Below are 16,866 nucleotides of genomic sequence, written 5' to 3' on the forward strand. Positions count from 1 at the left end.
GTTGCGATACAGCAGGTCTTCTAAAGAAATTAGATTGCGAAGCAGTAGATTATTTAAATCAAGTTTTCCATTTTTTTCTTAGCTTTGGAGTTTGCTTTGCTCTGTTGGTGCAGAGATGTTAACCTTGGGAAGATTGACAGCTTTTGGAGCACTATTTCTAATAATATAGGCCAAAAAGAGGGAAATCAAGAACAGTGGAAATGAAGTGGCTCCTTTAGTTGGTTGTTGTGATAAGAAGCCACTCCAGACTTCTTAAAAATGCATCCAGACACGTGACTCTTTGACCATGGAGGACAGATTCCACTTCATTTCTTGGTGATATAAAATGTTCTGATACTGCTGTGCATTGTCATTGGAACATACCTTTTAAATGTTTAAGAGGATTATTTGACATATTACAGCAGAGGTCAAAAATTTGAAAGCATAATTGCAACAATGTACTATAGTACAAATCATGTTTGAATAAAGTTTTGTTAGTAGACAAGAATGAAATGCAGAAACTTTCAGTGAGATACTTAGAAATGAGGATCCTACATTTTTAGGAAGAAGTAGACCTACCTTTTAGAACAATAGGTTCATTTCAACAATCATGAATTTAAATGCAAGGATATTGCCTTCTCTGTCCCCATTCCCTCACATCACGGAGTTTGTCATAGTACCAAAGTACTCTTGGGCAGCGAGCCTTTGGAGAAAGGGTTAAGCTGCAGAAGTGGGGATTGGTGAGGGAATGAGAATGTCATAGTGGCTAGCATGATTGTTAAAGTTAGCCTTTCAGAGGAGACAGTTGTCTGAAGTGATGATATTGTAGGAATGGAAAAACCTAGTCACATTGTTGCCAAAAAGTAGAAATGTATTTAAGAGTAATACCTGTAAGGAAGAAGAGTGTTTTCCTTGCTTGTTTGGCTTTCCAGAAGCTTGAGAAGGACAGATGGGAATATCAGGGCTGCCAAGTGGAGTGAAACTGATGTATAAAAAAAAAATACCAACTTGAAGATGAATCCTTTCCCAGCCCTGTTTGGTAGAGTTAGAGTGGTGTTCATTTTTAATTTTGTATCTTTAAATGAGGAATGACAAGTTATGAACCGTGGTGATTTTTAGAGGCTCTACATAGCGTTTCTTTATGGATAGGCTTCTGGTAGTTGTATCAGCCAAATACTGAGCAGTCTGAACGGTAGATCTCTTGTAGTAGTGCTTTAGTGTTACTTTGAGCAGACTGCTAAAATATTAAACAGTTCCTCTTTGTTCAGTTACAGCATATCAGTGCTTGGTCTAGTTGTGTGATTATGTCTAATTACCATTAACGGTATGGTTGAAATTGTTATGCACAGACTTACTAATATTTACCCTTACTTAGATGTTGAGCTTACCTTTCCTATGTGTTGCACTGTGAGCTACTAGTGTTTCAAATTCATTGTCAGAAGGGGTATGATGTTGAAAGGGGAGCAATTTCTGCTGTCTTGAGCTTGGATCTCTTTGACTTCATTTTTATACATCTCAGTTCTTTTAAGGAGTTACACTTTGTCTCCTCTGTTGCTTACAGGGAGAGTTATGGCATGATTAGACTTGTTAGTCCATGTCTGCAGATGGTATATTCCTTGTAAGAGAAGAAACATATTTTATTTAGCTTTATGCAAGTATGTAAGTTAAAACATGTTAAGTAATAGAAACAAAATGAGCTCGGAACCATACAATAGGCTACAGACACGTGAAACTTGATTGGTTTTGCTGTTTCAGCTGGGTAATAATATTCTGGTCATTTAAGAGGTTGTGGTCATGGCAAAAGTTTCTCAAATAATTTTGCAAACACAGCAAAAACAACTCCAAGGCTGGATAAGTCCTGAAGCCTGGTATAGCAAATCAACAAAGCCTGAGACCTATTAGTATCATTTGCAACATGTAATTGGCTGGTCACAGACTATTCAAGTAGAATTCTGCAATTCAGATACTATTCTCAGTACTTTGTGGAATGCAGGAGAACTTCCTGGTTTATATGAGACACGGGATATTTATGCTTCTCAACTTTCCCAGCTTAAACAGAGTTGAACAAGGAATAAAACCTGGCCCATAAGAAGTCAAACCTTTGTGGTGAGAGCTGTGTTGCACGGAAGGGCAAAAATCTCATTCACCATGCCATAACACACAATAAGCAATACTTAACTGTTTGCCCTGTTTCTGCTGTTATTTCCGACCGCAGTCGACAAACAAATCTGCACAGTTAAGGTAGCTTTCATGCATTACTTTAGATCTCTGTAATAAATTCAATGAGTGGGTCAAAGTTTCTTAGAGGGGATTCTGAACAAAACTAAAAATAGGCTCCATAATGGAAAGTGAAGCATTAGTTTGTATAAAGATGGAGGGGTTGTTTTAAACTTGAATACAGATTATTCCATCTGTAGACTAGGCCCAAAAGTCCTCTCCTCAAGAGTGCTTGACCTTCATTGTATAAACTGCCCAGGCAATAGCAGAGATGCTCAGTAAAACTTTGTCCAGTATCCTGCTGTGGTAAGTAAACTAATACCTTTCTGGATCCAAGTGTAAAATGTACTTCTTTTGAGTTAAAATTGAGTTAATTTAGAGTCTTGTTTTGAAAGAGGAAATTATGCATTGTAACTCAAGACTCATCTTTTTTAGGAAGAGACTTCAGTAAATATCTTGCTGCTGAAAGATATTCTAGTGTGAAGTTGTGCGTTGCTTTATTGAAACTGACACTGAATTATTTTTATATAATTTGTTAACATGCTAGGAAAACTCTTAGTTAAAAAAACATACTCAGCCAGTATCTGGAGCTGACTGGCTATAAATCCAGAATTCCGTGTTTCACATCTAAAGCAATAAAATACTTTAAGGCAGACCGTCTTCTGGCTGGTGTAAGACTCGAGTGGCATTTACAATGCCTAGAGCTGAAGTGAGAAATAAAGGTGCTACCACAACATAAATGATTGTAGGATTAAAATAAGGTGAGGTAGCTTAGAAAGGAACTAAAGCAACGTAGTTTTAAACGAGAGAGACTTATTTTGCCAGATACTTAAGCTTCCTCACATATTTATACAATAAATAGAAGACAACAGTGTTTAATCTTCTTTTTTCGACAGAACTAACAAGAAAGCCTTGGGAAAGAACAAATACAGTAAATGGAAGCAAGTCACCTGTTATATCCAGGTACTCCTTTTTGTACTAGTAGCTATCTAAAAAGATACGTTTTGTGTTGTTGCTCATGCTGCTAAAGATCTTGCACTAAAGTAACAAGAAGAAAATCATCTTAATAGCTTTAAAGCAAAATTTATGGGTTTAAGAGTGCTACTATGAAACTGCTTTTGGTAATTTTAACTAACTATGAAGTGATGCTTTTGAGGAATGCTAATAAATGAAATTTTGGTAGAAAAAGTGAAAAGCAAAAAGATTACATAATGGCTGCTGTTGTGTAACTTCAGTAATTGTGGTCTATCTTTGCCTATGTAGATGTTTTAATTCTTTCTATTTCCTTACATTTTTAAGTCTGAAATTTCCTGCAGTGGAAACCAGGTTCAGTGCTGTACTGCTTTACAAGCCTTGACTTGATTTCTTCCAGCCACCCCCCACCCTGGTAGATCTTGCATGCTTTAACAGAGGTCTCTTATTTTCAAGCAGATACAGGTATAAATGCATTGTGTGGAGAAACTCATCATAGGAAAAAAAAATTCTGTAAGGAATCCTAGAGAGAGAGTTTTAGATTTCATACCATTTGAGACATTTGCTGATCTGACCCTTTGGATGTAGATTGTGTGTATACACAACAGAAGGGAAAGCCGTGTGATTAATAAATAGGGCAACTTTTCTTATCAGATTGCTTTGGGAAGTCCAGAATGTCTTTATCTCTTCATTTGGCCTGTCCTTACACCTTTAGTTCCTTTTAAACTATTGCATGCCACCTATTTCTCTGATCTTTTTTTCAGTGGGTTAAATGCAGAGGTTACTGTAGTCTGTTTTAAAAGGTTTTCTGACCTAGAAGACCGTACGGATGTTTTGAGACTTTTCCAGATACATTAAGAAAATCTCTCCATCAAGCTTTTATCTTTGTCACCCAATGGAAAATGTTGATAGCATGCAAACTGATTAAAATCTCGGTGAATGTACTCTCCATAAGCACTTAAAATTAAGAATTCCTTGTTTATCAAATATCATTACTTTCCAGTGCTGTCTCAACCTGCTAGTAGGTGCCATAGCATACATTTTAGAATTGCTGGTAAGGTTTTTTAGGTGGCGTTTTGAATTGAGAAAGAAAAGGTATTAATAGAAATCTCTCAGAATTATCTTTGCATTTTTTCAATTTTTTTCTACAGCTTACACATCTAACTTGAGAAACGGGTTGTGAAAAATTCCTTGAGATATTTAGTGAAATAATAGTGCTACTTAAAACACTAATACAGTGGTTGCCAGAAAGGGGATATCTTTCACCTGTTAGGCCTAGAAAACCTGTTTCTGAACTATATAGAGAGAATGTTGTCTTTGCCAGGGATTAATGGCAAGTAATCAGAGTTTCCTTTTGAGAGCTTCCAAACAAGTTGACAATAAAGGATTTGTGATTCAGAATGAGCGTTCTAAATATTTTGAAATAGATATTATCCTATTTAAAAGTAGGCCTTTTTTTTCTAGCACAGGTTAAGACTTGAACTATGTGCTTTTCACATTTCTTGGTACATTCAATATAAAACTCTTGGAACATAATTAATGAGACTCCATTGTATTCAAGGTTTTAAAACTGAACATAATTAAGTTCTATTATAGCTTGTTAAGGTAGTGTTTCTCCCCCTCATAGACGGGAATCTCCATGGAAAAACCTCGTTTCTGAAAACAGGTTCTATGATTCATTAAACAGGTATCATCCTGTTGGGACTTGAGACTTTGTAATAACTGTTTTGACCAATTCAGGGTTGGACTTTTTCTACATTGATTGGTAATCACCACCCACGTTACCAGATTCCTCTTCACATTTTGATTGTCCAGTTGAGCCCTCTTTTGCAATGATTAAAAGCAGATGGTTCCAAAGGCAAATTGAGGTGATCCAAGAACCAATTAGAATTCATACTAAATGCTGGATTTCTGGTAATGACCTATGAAGTTACAAATTTCTGATGGGTAAGCTGTGACTTTGTGAACCTTCTGCAATATTCTGAGCAGCAGTTTTTCAAAAATGTAAATTTACATATAGCAATAGCAGCACATTTTCCGGATGACTTTTCATTTCTGCTTGCCACAGATTAAATAAAGGTAACAAATAGATTTTACCTGACCTAAACATATGAAAGAATAACGGACTTATTGAATATAAAATACTGTTTCTTTCAGGAGAATATTCACACATTTTAAAATATTGTGTATTTTTAAGCTGTAAACTTTGGTTTCTGTAGCAGTAATTCTAAAATACTGATGTTGAAAGCCTTTTGGTTTTAAGAGCTTTCCACAGTTAAACTTCTTGTAGAATCCCTTTGAATTATTTAGTCAAATTTCAGCTTTGTTTTTCATCAAAGCACTCGGTGTGGTGAATACTTCATCTTTTGTATAAAAAGTTTGACTTCTAGCTACTTCTCTTGGGTGGTATATTCTGCATGTTGGCACGGAATGTAATCTTTATCTTGCATGTTTGGTTTAAGATGCTTTAGGGACTGTGAAGATCGGCTCGCTGTCCTGCTAGGCGATGCTATGAAAAACCACATGGGAGAGCTCTGTAGCCATCTTAGGGCTAATGGTTGAGATGTTCTATTTGCTAATATTCATAGCTAGTGCCTGTCTTAATGGCAGCTGCATTCACCATTTATCTCTCCTCTGAGCAAACAGAAGAAGGAAAAAAGATAATTTGGGCAGGGGGAAGGCAGATTTGACTGACAAGTAATTACTAGTTTACGAATTGTGGTCTTTTATGTTTGGTTGAATGAAGAATTTCTTGCAAGACTTCTCAGAAAGAAAAAATTGAGTACATTCCTACAGCTGAGCGACAGAGTTTATAAAGGCATTTGCCTGTTGAACCTCTTGACAAGTACTTGTAGGAGTAGATAGCATACAATTGGCAGATCTATCTTTTTATTGTAGAGATTTGGATTAGGAGAGTAGTAGATCCTTGTTGTTACTTGATTGCTTGTCAGGAATTGCATTTAGGAGGAAATGGATTGCTGTTTTTTTTGTTAATGTGTTGGGTTGTTCTGTCAAGCTCAGTAAATGGTATAATACTGTAGTATATGGGAACAAAATGATAGTTAATCATCAGAAACAATATACAAAGAATCTGAAAAGCTCATGCTGTTCTGCTTGGAGTCAGACAGTGTTTGAACTGCCAGGTGTTAACTGCAAAAGTAGCATTCTGAAAGTCAGACAAGTGGTGAAGCATCAATTCACAAAGTTCCCATCTTGAGAGAGAGAGATAAATATATATTTATCTTGTTTTTTTTTCAGCAGGGGATTCTTTCTTAAGGAACTTAGCACTGCCAACACCTAGAGATGTTTGTAAAAGATTTCAAACCGTGGTTTGTTTTCATAGCATTAGCACACAGTGTAGATCTTCTGGTGACTACTAGGTGAAATCTATTTTCCAGCTGCCTCTACTGTAAAGTTACATAATATTTCATTTTCTGTCTTAATCAGTGGATCATATATTTCATTTCAGTGTGTTTCAAGTCAAATAATGTTAGCAGTGTCTATTTTACAGCTTAGGTGTATTCTGATCTGATCCCATCTGATGATCAGAGCTGATATAACAGCATGGGATGTTTCTGCATCTGTCTGCTTTGATGCAAAGTCCAGCAGCAGAGGAACAGTTAAACATTCCTTCTGCTGATTCCTTTGGTTAACTGTTGACAGTTTTCACCTCGGTGCACTGGAGTGCACACAAGTAACTTCTCAGTGCACAGAAATAAGCACGAAGCATTAAAAAAAAAACCTGAGAGGTATCTACCACTGACCTATCTGCACTGGAGTTCTTACTTTTTTTTAACAGTATGAATGCATTCAAATATATAAATTTAAAATGTCTTGTCACCAGAATTAGTTGGTAGCTGTGAATCTGTATTAGAATGGTGCCCAATCTTGTAACTTTTGTGTCCCATGTTGTTTCTCTCTTTTTTCTTTTTACCCCTTATTGGTTCACCGTGCAAAAGTTGGGGAACACAAACCTGAGAAAGTTTTTATAGTATCAAAATGACAACTGAGTGTCATTTAGTGTGACGGTTGAGAGTCGCATTTGAATTGTTTTCCTTCAGTTAGCAAATAAGATAATCTGTCAGACTAAGTCATCAAGACATTCTGTTAGTGTTAGAAAAAAGTAGTGATGTGACTATTTCAACAGGAATAAACTACTGTGTTGTAAGGGAAGATGAGTGACACCTGAAGGTATTGGTGTTGTTTAAAGAAGTAGATAGAGGTTCTTCTTCTGAGAGCATGGCTTTGCTAGTTAAATTATTTTTTCAATTTAATTAGGTATTTTTGAAGCAGTGGATATGCTGCTTGTGTTCCTCGTGTTTTGCTTTATTATGGAAAAAAAAATACTGTGTGTGTGAAAGAAAATAAGCTGCAGGACTGCACCTTTCCTGCTGGTTTATCTCTTTGCTCTGTCTGATCAAACTCCACCTGAACAAATAAGGTTGCACCTCCAAACAATGAATCTCAAAAAAAGTAGTGTTTGGTGAATTCCTCCTTTGTAAGAATTTCTAAACGAGGAAATGAGCTTAGACCAGGCTTTTTTTGTTCATTGATGCCATGCGCATGGACAGTGGACCCAGTTTATTCTACTAATACCTTGCCCTTTCTTAAAGATAACATACTAAGGTAATTCCAATGTTGAGGAAGCATCTTGAAATTAACTGCCAGCAGTTTTTCTGAATGTTTTTTTAACACTTCATAGGCTACCAGAGAAAGTTAGACAGGATGTTAAAAGTAGTTCAGGCCAGCACAGCATTATTCCCCCTCTTGTCCACACCATCCATTCAACCCTGCTTTAGACAGCCATTTCTGTATTCCTGCTGTTAGCTTCTAGCTTCCATCTCTGCTCCTAGCTGTGCATATGCAGGGCCCTCTGAAGATGTAGTAAGTACGTGAGTTAGAGAGTTGCACGTGCAAGTGGAAGAGATCAGGAAAACAGAAATGACACGATTGAGAATTCTCTTACTCTGGAATTCTGTGCTTTAACAATGCAGAATAATCTCTGTAAGCAAATCTTAAGTCTCAGAGTATTACATAACCTAAACATTCCACAGACCAAAAAATGAGAACTTCATCCCAAGTATTATGTGATTAAACCTGCTGCTGTTAAAATATTTGTTCTCAGAATCTTTAGAAAATGATTCATGAACTAATATAGGTTGGAAGGAACCTTTGGAAGCCAGACTCCTGCTCAGTGAATTAGATGAGGTTATTGAGTCTTGTCCTTCCAGGGGTGATGCCACAGCATGCTCTTAGTTTGCAGCATAAGTGTGTAGTGGTTAGATGGAATGCTGCTTTGAGAAAGCCTCTTCTGAAATAAGTAAGTAGTTTAAAAGGGGAAAAATATAAATACTTGATAAGGAGATTAGTTTATCATATACATCATAAAAAATCAGAAACCACTGACAGTGAAATATGCCTGCTGTTTGAATAGTTCTTGTTTTAAACTAATCACCTATTCCTACGGTAATTAGTATTTCCAGTGTGTGGAAGGTGTTCTTAATGCTGATTCCTATCCTGTGTGGTATTTTGGGTCTAACTGATTTTTTCCACTTTTTTCATTCTGGTTATTTAATATTGCTTTGATAGATGAATATTGGTAAGCTTGATGAAGGATTATATATGCCTTAATAGTAAATGACCAGTAATTCATTGATTTGTTTTTGTACTGCAGACCAAAATCTACAACAACGGGGCAGCCCAGTGCCAATGGAGTACAGTCAGAAGGTCTAGATTACGACAGATTGAAGCAGGTACGCCTACAAAAAGAATACTTGGGCATTAGGATTTGGAGCTTTCAAGTACAGGTTTTGTACTGTCTTACTAACCAGTTTCAAATTTCCTTTTACTTTACCTGAAAATTATTTCAGTACTCTTAGGAGCTGTAATTGTATGTCTGCTTACACAGCCCCATTATTTTCTCCCAGGTGCTTGTTCCAGCTCTTGCTTTACGCAGTGCACAAAATGGTATTGATACCATGGATGGTCACAGGGAAAACAGTTTGTTTGGAAAACCTTTCCTCCTCTCTCTCAGAACAAACAAACCAAAGCCAGTAGAGCAGTTCTTGGAGAAGTGTTACTACTGTCTTTGAAAATCAGATTTGAACATTTGTCCTGTGCTTTTGGCATTGAAACAGCATCCAGAGGATGCCAGCTTTTCTGTAGATACTCTAACAGCAGAAAGAGCCTTTTGTGGAGAAGAGCCTCCTGTTAGATTAGTGAAATATTACAGGGTGGGTTGGAAAACTTCTGGTAACAGTTACCTGTACATGACAGATAACTCTGTAAATGTACTGTCATCTGTGCAACAAAGACCTCAGCAACAGGTCTGTTACTTGTGTCAGGGCAAGAGATACAAGTTCACAATGTTACTGATCTTTTGGCTGGCCTAGAGCTTCTGTGCTAGAGTGAGGGGGCTCCTAATCGAATCTTCAGTGTGAGCAACTGGATATAATTTATCTTTGTTCTTTAAACTACTGAGTTTGCCTTTAAGGCGATAATATAACCATCTTTGCTACTTGTGGGTGATGTAAGTCAAGGTTCTCTTTTGAGAGTAGTAGATATCTGGGATGTTGGGATGATGTTGATTCAGGAACATTTCTGTATGGTGTTTTATATTCTACATTTAAGTTAAGACTGCTGTGGTTTTTTTCTGCCCTGCTTCGTACAGCATCTACCAGTATTTAGGGTGTTCAGTTCATTCTTTCCGGGTCAAAAATATATATAAATATTGCTGATGTTAGCATACAAATCCCCTGAGATTTTTTGAGTCTTCTATAAGGAAATGTAGTTTTCTATTTTCTAATAACTCTACCATGCAGAGGGTAGAAGAGATCTGTACCGTCTTGGTGCAAATCTGATTTTTTTTGCTGTTGTCCCAAAAGGAGACACCTTTATCTTATGGTCTTTCTTGGCTGCATACATATCTGGGATTCTGATGTCTGTTCCAGAGATACAACAGATACTCCTCAAATTTTATCATCTCAGGAGGATTTTTGACACTCATGCCACAATTTGCAGATAGCAGCCTGGGTGATTTGATTGTTGTCTGTGGTTCTTCTGAGTTGAAGTCTATATAGATTTCATAAAGCTCTCAGATGCCCCAGGTTTCCAGCTGTCTCAGTCAAGCTGCTTGATTGTTTCGTCTTGAGACAAAATGGTTAGTTGCTGTGAAGTGTTAGACACGTTGCCCTTCCATGTTTGCTGTGCTTGTAGCATGCTGGTACATCGGTTCTCCAACTGGAGGATTACAGCTGTTCCCATCTCATTCAGGACTCTATAAACTTGGGAGAGAGTACCTCCTGAGCTTTGGTTGTTGCTGTTACTTGGAGACTGAGTTCATGCATGTATGTCGGAGGAACACCTCAAAAATTTGTAGTATTGCACATTAGTATTCTAATCGCGCTGGAAAGCTGAAAAGAGAGTTGAGTATCGAGACCGAAATTTTCTGGATGGGTGAACTGATGATTACTGATTGGGCAAGGATGTGACAGAGTACTCCTCAGAAACATACAGTGCTTCCCTCTCTGGTTTCAAAAGCAGTTTCAGAAAATAATTATCCCAAATCAGTTACAAAGAAATTCTATAGAAAAATTAATGATAGTATTTAACAGTCATATTGATTACGTCAAATTCGAGTTTGTGACTGGGACTGACTTGCTGCCTGTTTTTCTTTGAATATTTTCTTCTGTGCATTTAAAAAAAAAAAATCAGCAATTATGCTAGTGCAGTATTCTGACTTAATTACGTTTCTTTTTTAGTGAGCACTACTGGAATCAATTTATAAGACTTCTACGCGTACATCTACTTTTTTAATTGTACCTGCAGTAAGATCGTTGTAGGCACGTTTCAGGTTTGGGAGACTAATTTTTAGGATTTTGGAACATAGATTTCAGAATGGTTAAAGACTTATTGGAAGCTGGAGTAATTTTGGATTTCTCTTAGTAGAAAACTAAATGTTACAAAGCTAATCTGTTACTCTCATGTTGCAGGATATTTTAGATGAAATGAGAAAGGAGTTAACAAAATTAAAGGAAGAACTCATTGATGGTAAGTGTCAGTTTGTTATCATTGAGTCTCAGAGCAAATAAGAATGTAATCTTAATTTGTTTCTATTTTGAGAATTAAGTATTGGTAAATGTAGGTTTGTTATTATCTGTTGACATTCTTTCAGTGGTGATTTCACGCTGAAGGTTAGTTGAACTCTGCAGCACCGCTCTCACTCCACCTTCTCAAAGGAACCAGGATATGATGGGAGAGAAAAAAAGGCTCACAGTTTTAGACAAGACAGTTTGCTAAAAGAGGGGGGTAAAAAAGCAAAGGGTGTGCAGAAGCAAACAGTGCATTGACACCAGGTGTTGTCTTTTGAATATGTGCTGTATTTGAATCACTTGTAGTTACCGTTAATATCATGTGATTGTCGATTGGCTATTTTTATAAATTAAAATACTCCAGAGCTGCTGGAATGCATATTTCAAAACTGATAATGTTCAGGCGATGGCTGTGTTTCCAGCTTCTACACTTCTCAGGTTCAATCTTTAACATAAGATTCAAATAAAAGAATTTTCACAAATTTTATTTTTAAAAGAAAGTATTAAGTTGTCTTCTGTAGTTACGGGAAATTCTTGAGAAAGAATATTTCATATATCCATGAGTCAAGAAGTAAAACTGTATGTGAGTGGTGGTGGTGGTTTTATTCTTTAACACTTTAGCGTAGATTTCTTTTTCCTTGTGGAAAAAGAACTTTTTGTGGACCAAAACTAAGTATGAAAAAGGTCATTTGCAGATGGTACCGTACTGATAAAATAGCTAATGCCATCAGCTGAAGTGGTAGAAAAAGCTGACTGGTGTGGGGCTGCAGACAATGCAGTGCCTTCCCATATACTTCAGTCACTAACTGTTTAATAAAAGATTTTTTCTCTATTAATATTTTGTCTATGCTGCGTACTCCAGCCTAATGAACAATATGGTGCGAATAATGTACAGCCCAGAGGCTCTCCTTAAACTAAAACCAAATACGCCTACACGCGTGCTTCTTGATATCTGCAGCAAGACTACTGCTGAGATAAGGAATGGAAGAACAAAATGTTAATGAATACTGCAGAAGGGAAAAGGGTACTGCCTAGCTGAGAATTACATGCGTCTTTAACCACGTGAAGCTACGTCACATATGATTATTGACTTTCTGTGACGGTTTTAGAAGGCTGAGCTTTCTTTAAGAGGCTAGTTATGTATTCTGTTTTTCTTTCTTGTTTTAAAATGTGTGATTTGTTTATTTCTCTCTTTTTTTCTGCAGCTATCAGGCAGGAACTGAGCAAGTCGAATACTGCATAGAAAGACTAGTACTAAGCCGATGTGACTCTTTAACTTGGTATAAAACTGACTACGTTTGTGAGCTGTTAGAAGAAAATGGAAACAGACACTTGGAAGGAGGGAGAAACAACATATTCTGAAAAGCTTCAGATGCATCACTCTGGTGATATGCTATTTCCCTCCTGGTTTGCAGCTTTTTTCTGACCTTTACAGCAGGGTGGAAAAGAGTCTTAAGGTTACTGTAATGATTGTGCAGAAATTCCTACACCTTCCAGACAAGATCACAGTGCTTTGAAGTATACTCATGTCAAAATAAAATTGCACATGTTTCAGAATTTGTTGTTTAAAAAAAAAAAACGGAAAAGCTTGGGAAGGCTTTTCAGAGAGGTTTTCTTTATTAATGAAGGATTTAGCAAGTTATACTGTTGTACTTCAAATGTATCTCAGGTTTGTCTTCCTATCATATCTGATGTTTCCATGAATAATTTAAAAGATCAGATGTGTGTAAGTTCAGTTCACAAAACATGGAACAATTAGAAATACGTACTTTTAAAGGGCAATATTTGTAAGTGAATGACCTAGACAGTGATCACATGTCAAGATTTTGGAATTTTATGATAGGAAGCCTCTCTAGTTAGCCTTCATGCAATTTTATAGGAAAAAAAAAAGCAATTGCAGTCCAGAGTTTAAAGATGTAGATGCCTTCCTACATTGTTACAATGCTTTACCAAATCTAAGACTTCTACATAATGCGAATCAGCAGTCAAATGTAAATCATTAGTATGTTGTAGATTTACGGTAGATTTTTGGGCTTTTTTTAGATTTATGCATGTGGACATTTTTGTAATGTAACACAACACAGCTTTTTAATTAAAAAAAAATTGCATGTCACGGATATTAAGTAGCCTTTTCATTTTTAAGGCTTAATTTATGCCCAGAAAAATGTGGGATGAGGGAGGGGGAAGGTGACACATTTTTATTACTTTGTACACTTTTTCTTCATCTTACATGCATGTGTAATAATGAGGAAAATGTGACTTTATCAGTAACCATGTTAATGGAACCAGGTACTTAATCCTTTTTTGTATCTTTTTTTTCCAGTTTTATATTTGACATTCAGTAACACTTCCATAATGGTTCTGAAACTCCCATGAGAATCTAACTCATTTTTTGGTGAGAGAACAAAAGACATCTAAATTGCTGAGGATGCACCTATACAAGTGCATTATTCTTTACCTTTTTACCATGACCCTCTGCTTCACTGTTTTCTGAGACTCCTTTTTTGATTGGTTAATGAAACAAGACAGCAGTTAGTTACATTAGAAAGATGGAGCATCAGATCACAGTAAATCTTCCCTTCTAATTTATCTGCGACCTTCCTTCCAAAACAAAAAAAGAAGAAAAAAAACCCTACCAAAACCACTACCAACAAAAATAGCTGCTCCGCACAACCCAAACTGAAAAACAGCAATGTTATGCCATTGCTTTCAGTCGATAATTTGAGAATCATTTTCAGGGAAGATGCCACCCTTCTTTTTCCCCAGGCTTTCAGATTTTGTTTGTAAATTGTTTTGATTTGGTGCAATTCGGTGGCATAGAAATTCAGTGAATTGGACCTGTAGTGCTTTAGAATAATAACGTGGATCGACGTCTTCCCCTTTCCTTTGCACTGTCAGTTTTTCTGAGCCGTTAACAGTGCCATGTTTGCTTTGTGATCTGTGCTGATCTGAAACAAAAGTTTACATGCAACTTTTGGAGAGAATAATGTTTCAGCTTAAAAGTACGCGCAGCTCCATCCCTAGGACAAATGCTTTCAATAACATACAGTCTTAAGTGCTGAAGACCAAAGCAAAACAGCACTTACTGGTTTAGAAAGGCTTAAGTTAGATTTTTTTTTTCCTCCAAACGTTTCTTGTTTCTATAGATTCAAATTCCAAGAGAAGACTACAGTGGAAATATTGCCTAATTCAATTCATGAAATCATTTTTTAAAAGAAGGAGAAACTGTTTTTCTGCATGCATTTCTTGGAGGCATTAAAAAAATCCATAGTAACCTTGTAAAGTACTGTTTTTCTCAAAATAAGAGGAGGCATTTTCATCTTTGTTATTGTAACTTTGTTTTACACGGACATTTTCAGCATTAAGGAAGTTTACCCTTGTCAGAAATCATGTTGGATTTGTTTTTAGGAGAGTTCAGGAGTAGCTTAGTGGAATAGTGTGAATGGATATAAGTGGTCCAAAATTAAAAGAGAAACGACTAGGTTGTGCAAGGAACTGGCTTATGCACTAAACGTTTTGTGCCTTGGTCTAAAATTAACATGATTTCTGTTCAAAAGAAAAGGAACAGATGTCTTCTTTCGTGCTGCTTCTACATACATAGTTTCTATAATCCCAAATTGTTGAATTGGTTTTTTTCCAGAAAATCTGATTGAATTAAAGATTACTGTAAACATTTCCTGTCATACTGACAGTTGCACCATTTCCAGAGATTTCAGTATTGAAAATGAACTACAGAAGCTAAGATTATTTTGCCTACTGGTAACTGAGTTCTTTGATAACCATATTGTGGTGGTTCTGTGCTTTTGTATAATGGGTGTCTTAAACTGAGGACAGTTTAGGGGATCCTTTCTGATTCCAGGAAAGCGTCGCTTTCCTCAACACTGTGATCTAATCTGTGATAAACCTGTACTATATACAAGTGGCTAACAAGTCAACCACAAACAAACTGAATGTAAAAATCTTAGTGCTGGTGCTGAAATCTCTTCAGACAGTCATAATTTCCAGTTCATTGTTTTAAAAAGTTATTGAGCATCAAGTGTCAATCAAAAACTGAAGACGATCACTAATGAATGTTGAATTTTCATGCATTTAGGTTTACCTTCTTTTTAGTTTCTCAGTTCATTCTCTGCTATTTTTACCATATTGTGTCATTTTAAATTTCTTACATGCTAACGTTTTGTTTGAGCGAATGAAATAAAATTGCAATATATACATGTTGCCACCATTTATTTATGGAACTTCACGGAAGAATCTCCTATGTCTACTACTAAAATCCTCAAAAACTGTAATGACTCTGCTAATTCCGCAGTCCCTGGTTTCACCACTCATTTTTGGTTTTCCTTTGGAAGATTTGATAAAGAAAACTAAATACCTTACAAAGAATGTAGTTGCAGGGACTGTAACGTTCATGAATGATAATATGCATAAATTCCAATTCATTTTCCATGGGATTTTATTTGCATTCTAACATGGCACACAGTTTGATCTCTGTATCCACAGAGAATTTGGAGGGAAGGGAAGGCTGACGTTAGTTTCTGGAGTGTTTACAAATTTATTTTGGTTGTTTTATTCATTATTCAGTTCTTCAGCTTAGTTTTAGGTCATCTTTGTTCACCAGGAGCTGGAGTCAAAACGCAGTTTTGGTGTAGTACTGGTAAAACAAGTCCTGAGCATTCCTTACATGGAGCATATGTGTGTTTTTGGTTGCAGCAAGGTACAAGATAAGATATTTAATACATACATGGGGATAATTCAACTTCGGCAAACATTGATACCAGTGCCAAATTTGATGTTGACTAACAATTGTGAAAGGGTTGGGGTGTTTTTTGTTTGTGGGTTCGTTTCTTCTTTTTGTTTCAGTAAAATTGTTGCTGGATAATAAAGTAGTCTGCTAGAACTGGAGTAGCATTTTGGCAACACTCATAAAATTCCTGATTTAAATTTCTGAATGCTAGTATGAAGTCTGTCCATCTGTGTCTGGAGAAGTAAGATACTGTTTTCTAAAGTTGCACATTGCAAAAGAAGAGAATTGGTCTGAAGACCACTGAATCAAACTGATGATGATGACATTTTATACTGGTGATTATGACGTTATAACGTTTTTAGAAGAGACTATTTAAATAGCCTCAGTGGCAGTGCTTAATGTTATTTGCCAACAATCATATAAAGCTAGCAAAAGGATAAGGTGCCCTCTTTTCCTAGTAGGTGAACAAGACTAAGCTGTTGGGGAGCAAGGAAAAAGCTTCCAAAGCTATCTTTGTACCTAAGTTTAACAGTTCTTTGGGGAACTATATTTTCCTGACCTCATATGTTCTCACTGTTGCATTTTTGATGAAGAGCAGATGAGAAAGAAAGGAGTTGGTGATTTTAGTGAAACGAGGCCAGAGCATAATACTTGAACAGGTTAAAATTCACAACATGCACTACTGCTTTTACACACTTGAAAGAGCGTTTCTTTTGTCAGGCATTCATTTGGGCTGATTTAGAGTTAACTATTTACTTCAGTTTTTGGGGATGGTCACCTAAGAATGTTGAAATTGATATATAATGACTGGTAATATGTTAAAGTTGATTTAGATTTATAATCTTAATTAAAAAAAGATGTTAG

General features: G+C 36.3%; 1 protein-coding gene across 6 annotated transcripts in view; it reads left to right on the forward strand.

Annotated features, from left to right (window-relative positions):
• The window catches only part of ENAH (ENAH, actin regulator), a 93,009-nt gene extending 77,537 nt beyond the window's left edge, over positions 1 to 15,472 (forward strand). For 4 of the 6 annotated variants that reach the window (XM_021390257.1, XM_021390253.1, XM_021390256.1 and 1 more), the window contains 5 exons: positions 3,093 to 3,159; positions 4,796 to 4,855; positions 8,843 to 8,921; positions 11,160 to 11,217; positions 12,464 to 15,472. In XM_021390257.1, coding sequence (XP_021245932.1) covers positions 3,093 to 3,159; positions 4,796 to 4,855; positions 8,843 to 8,921; positions 11,160 to 11,217; positions 12,464 to 12,501 — 302 coding nt within the window. In that variant the 3' untranslated portion in view covers positions 12,502 to 15,472. The remainder of the gene's footprint in view (positions 1 to 3,092; positions 3,160 to 4,795; positions 4,856 to 8,842; positions 8,922 to 11,159; positions 11,218 to 12,463) is intronic. The other 2 variants (XM_021390254.1, XM_021390258.1) reach the window with 1 other exon arrangement.

The sequence above is a fragment of the Numida meleagris genome, chromosome 3 (genome assembly GCF_002078875.1).
Source record: "Numida meleagris isolate 19003 breed g44 Domestic line chromosome 3, NumMel1.0, whole genome shotgun sequence".
NCBI lineage: Eukaryota > Metazoa > Chordata > Aves > Galliformes > Numididae > Numida > Numida meleagris.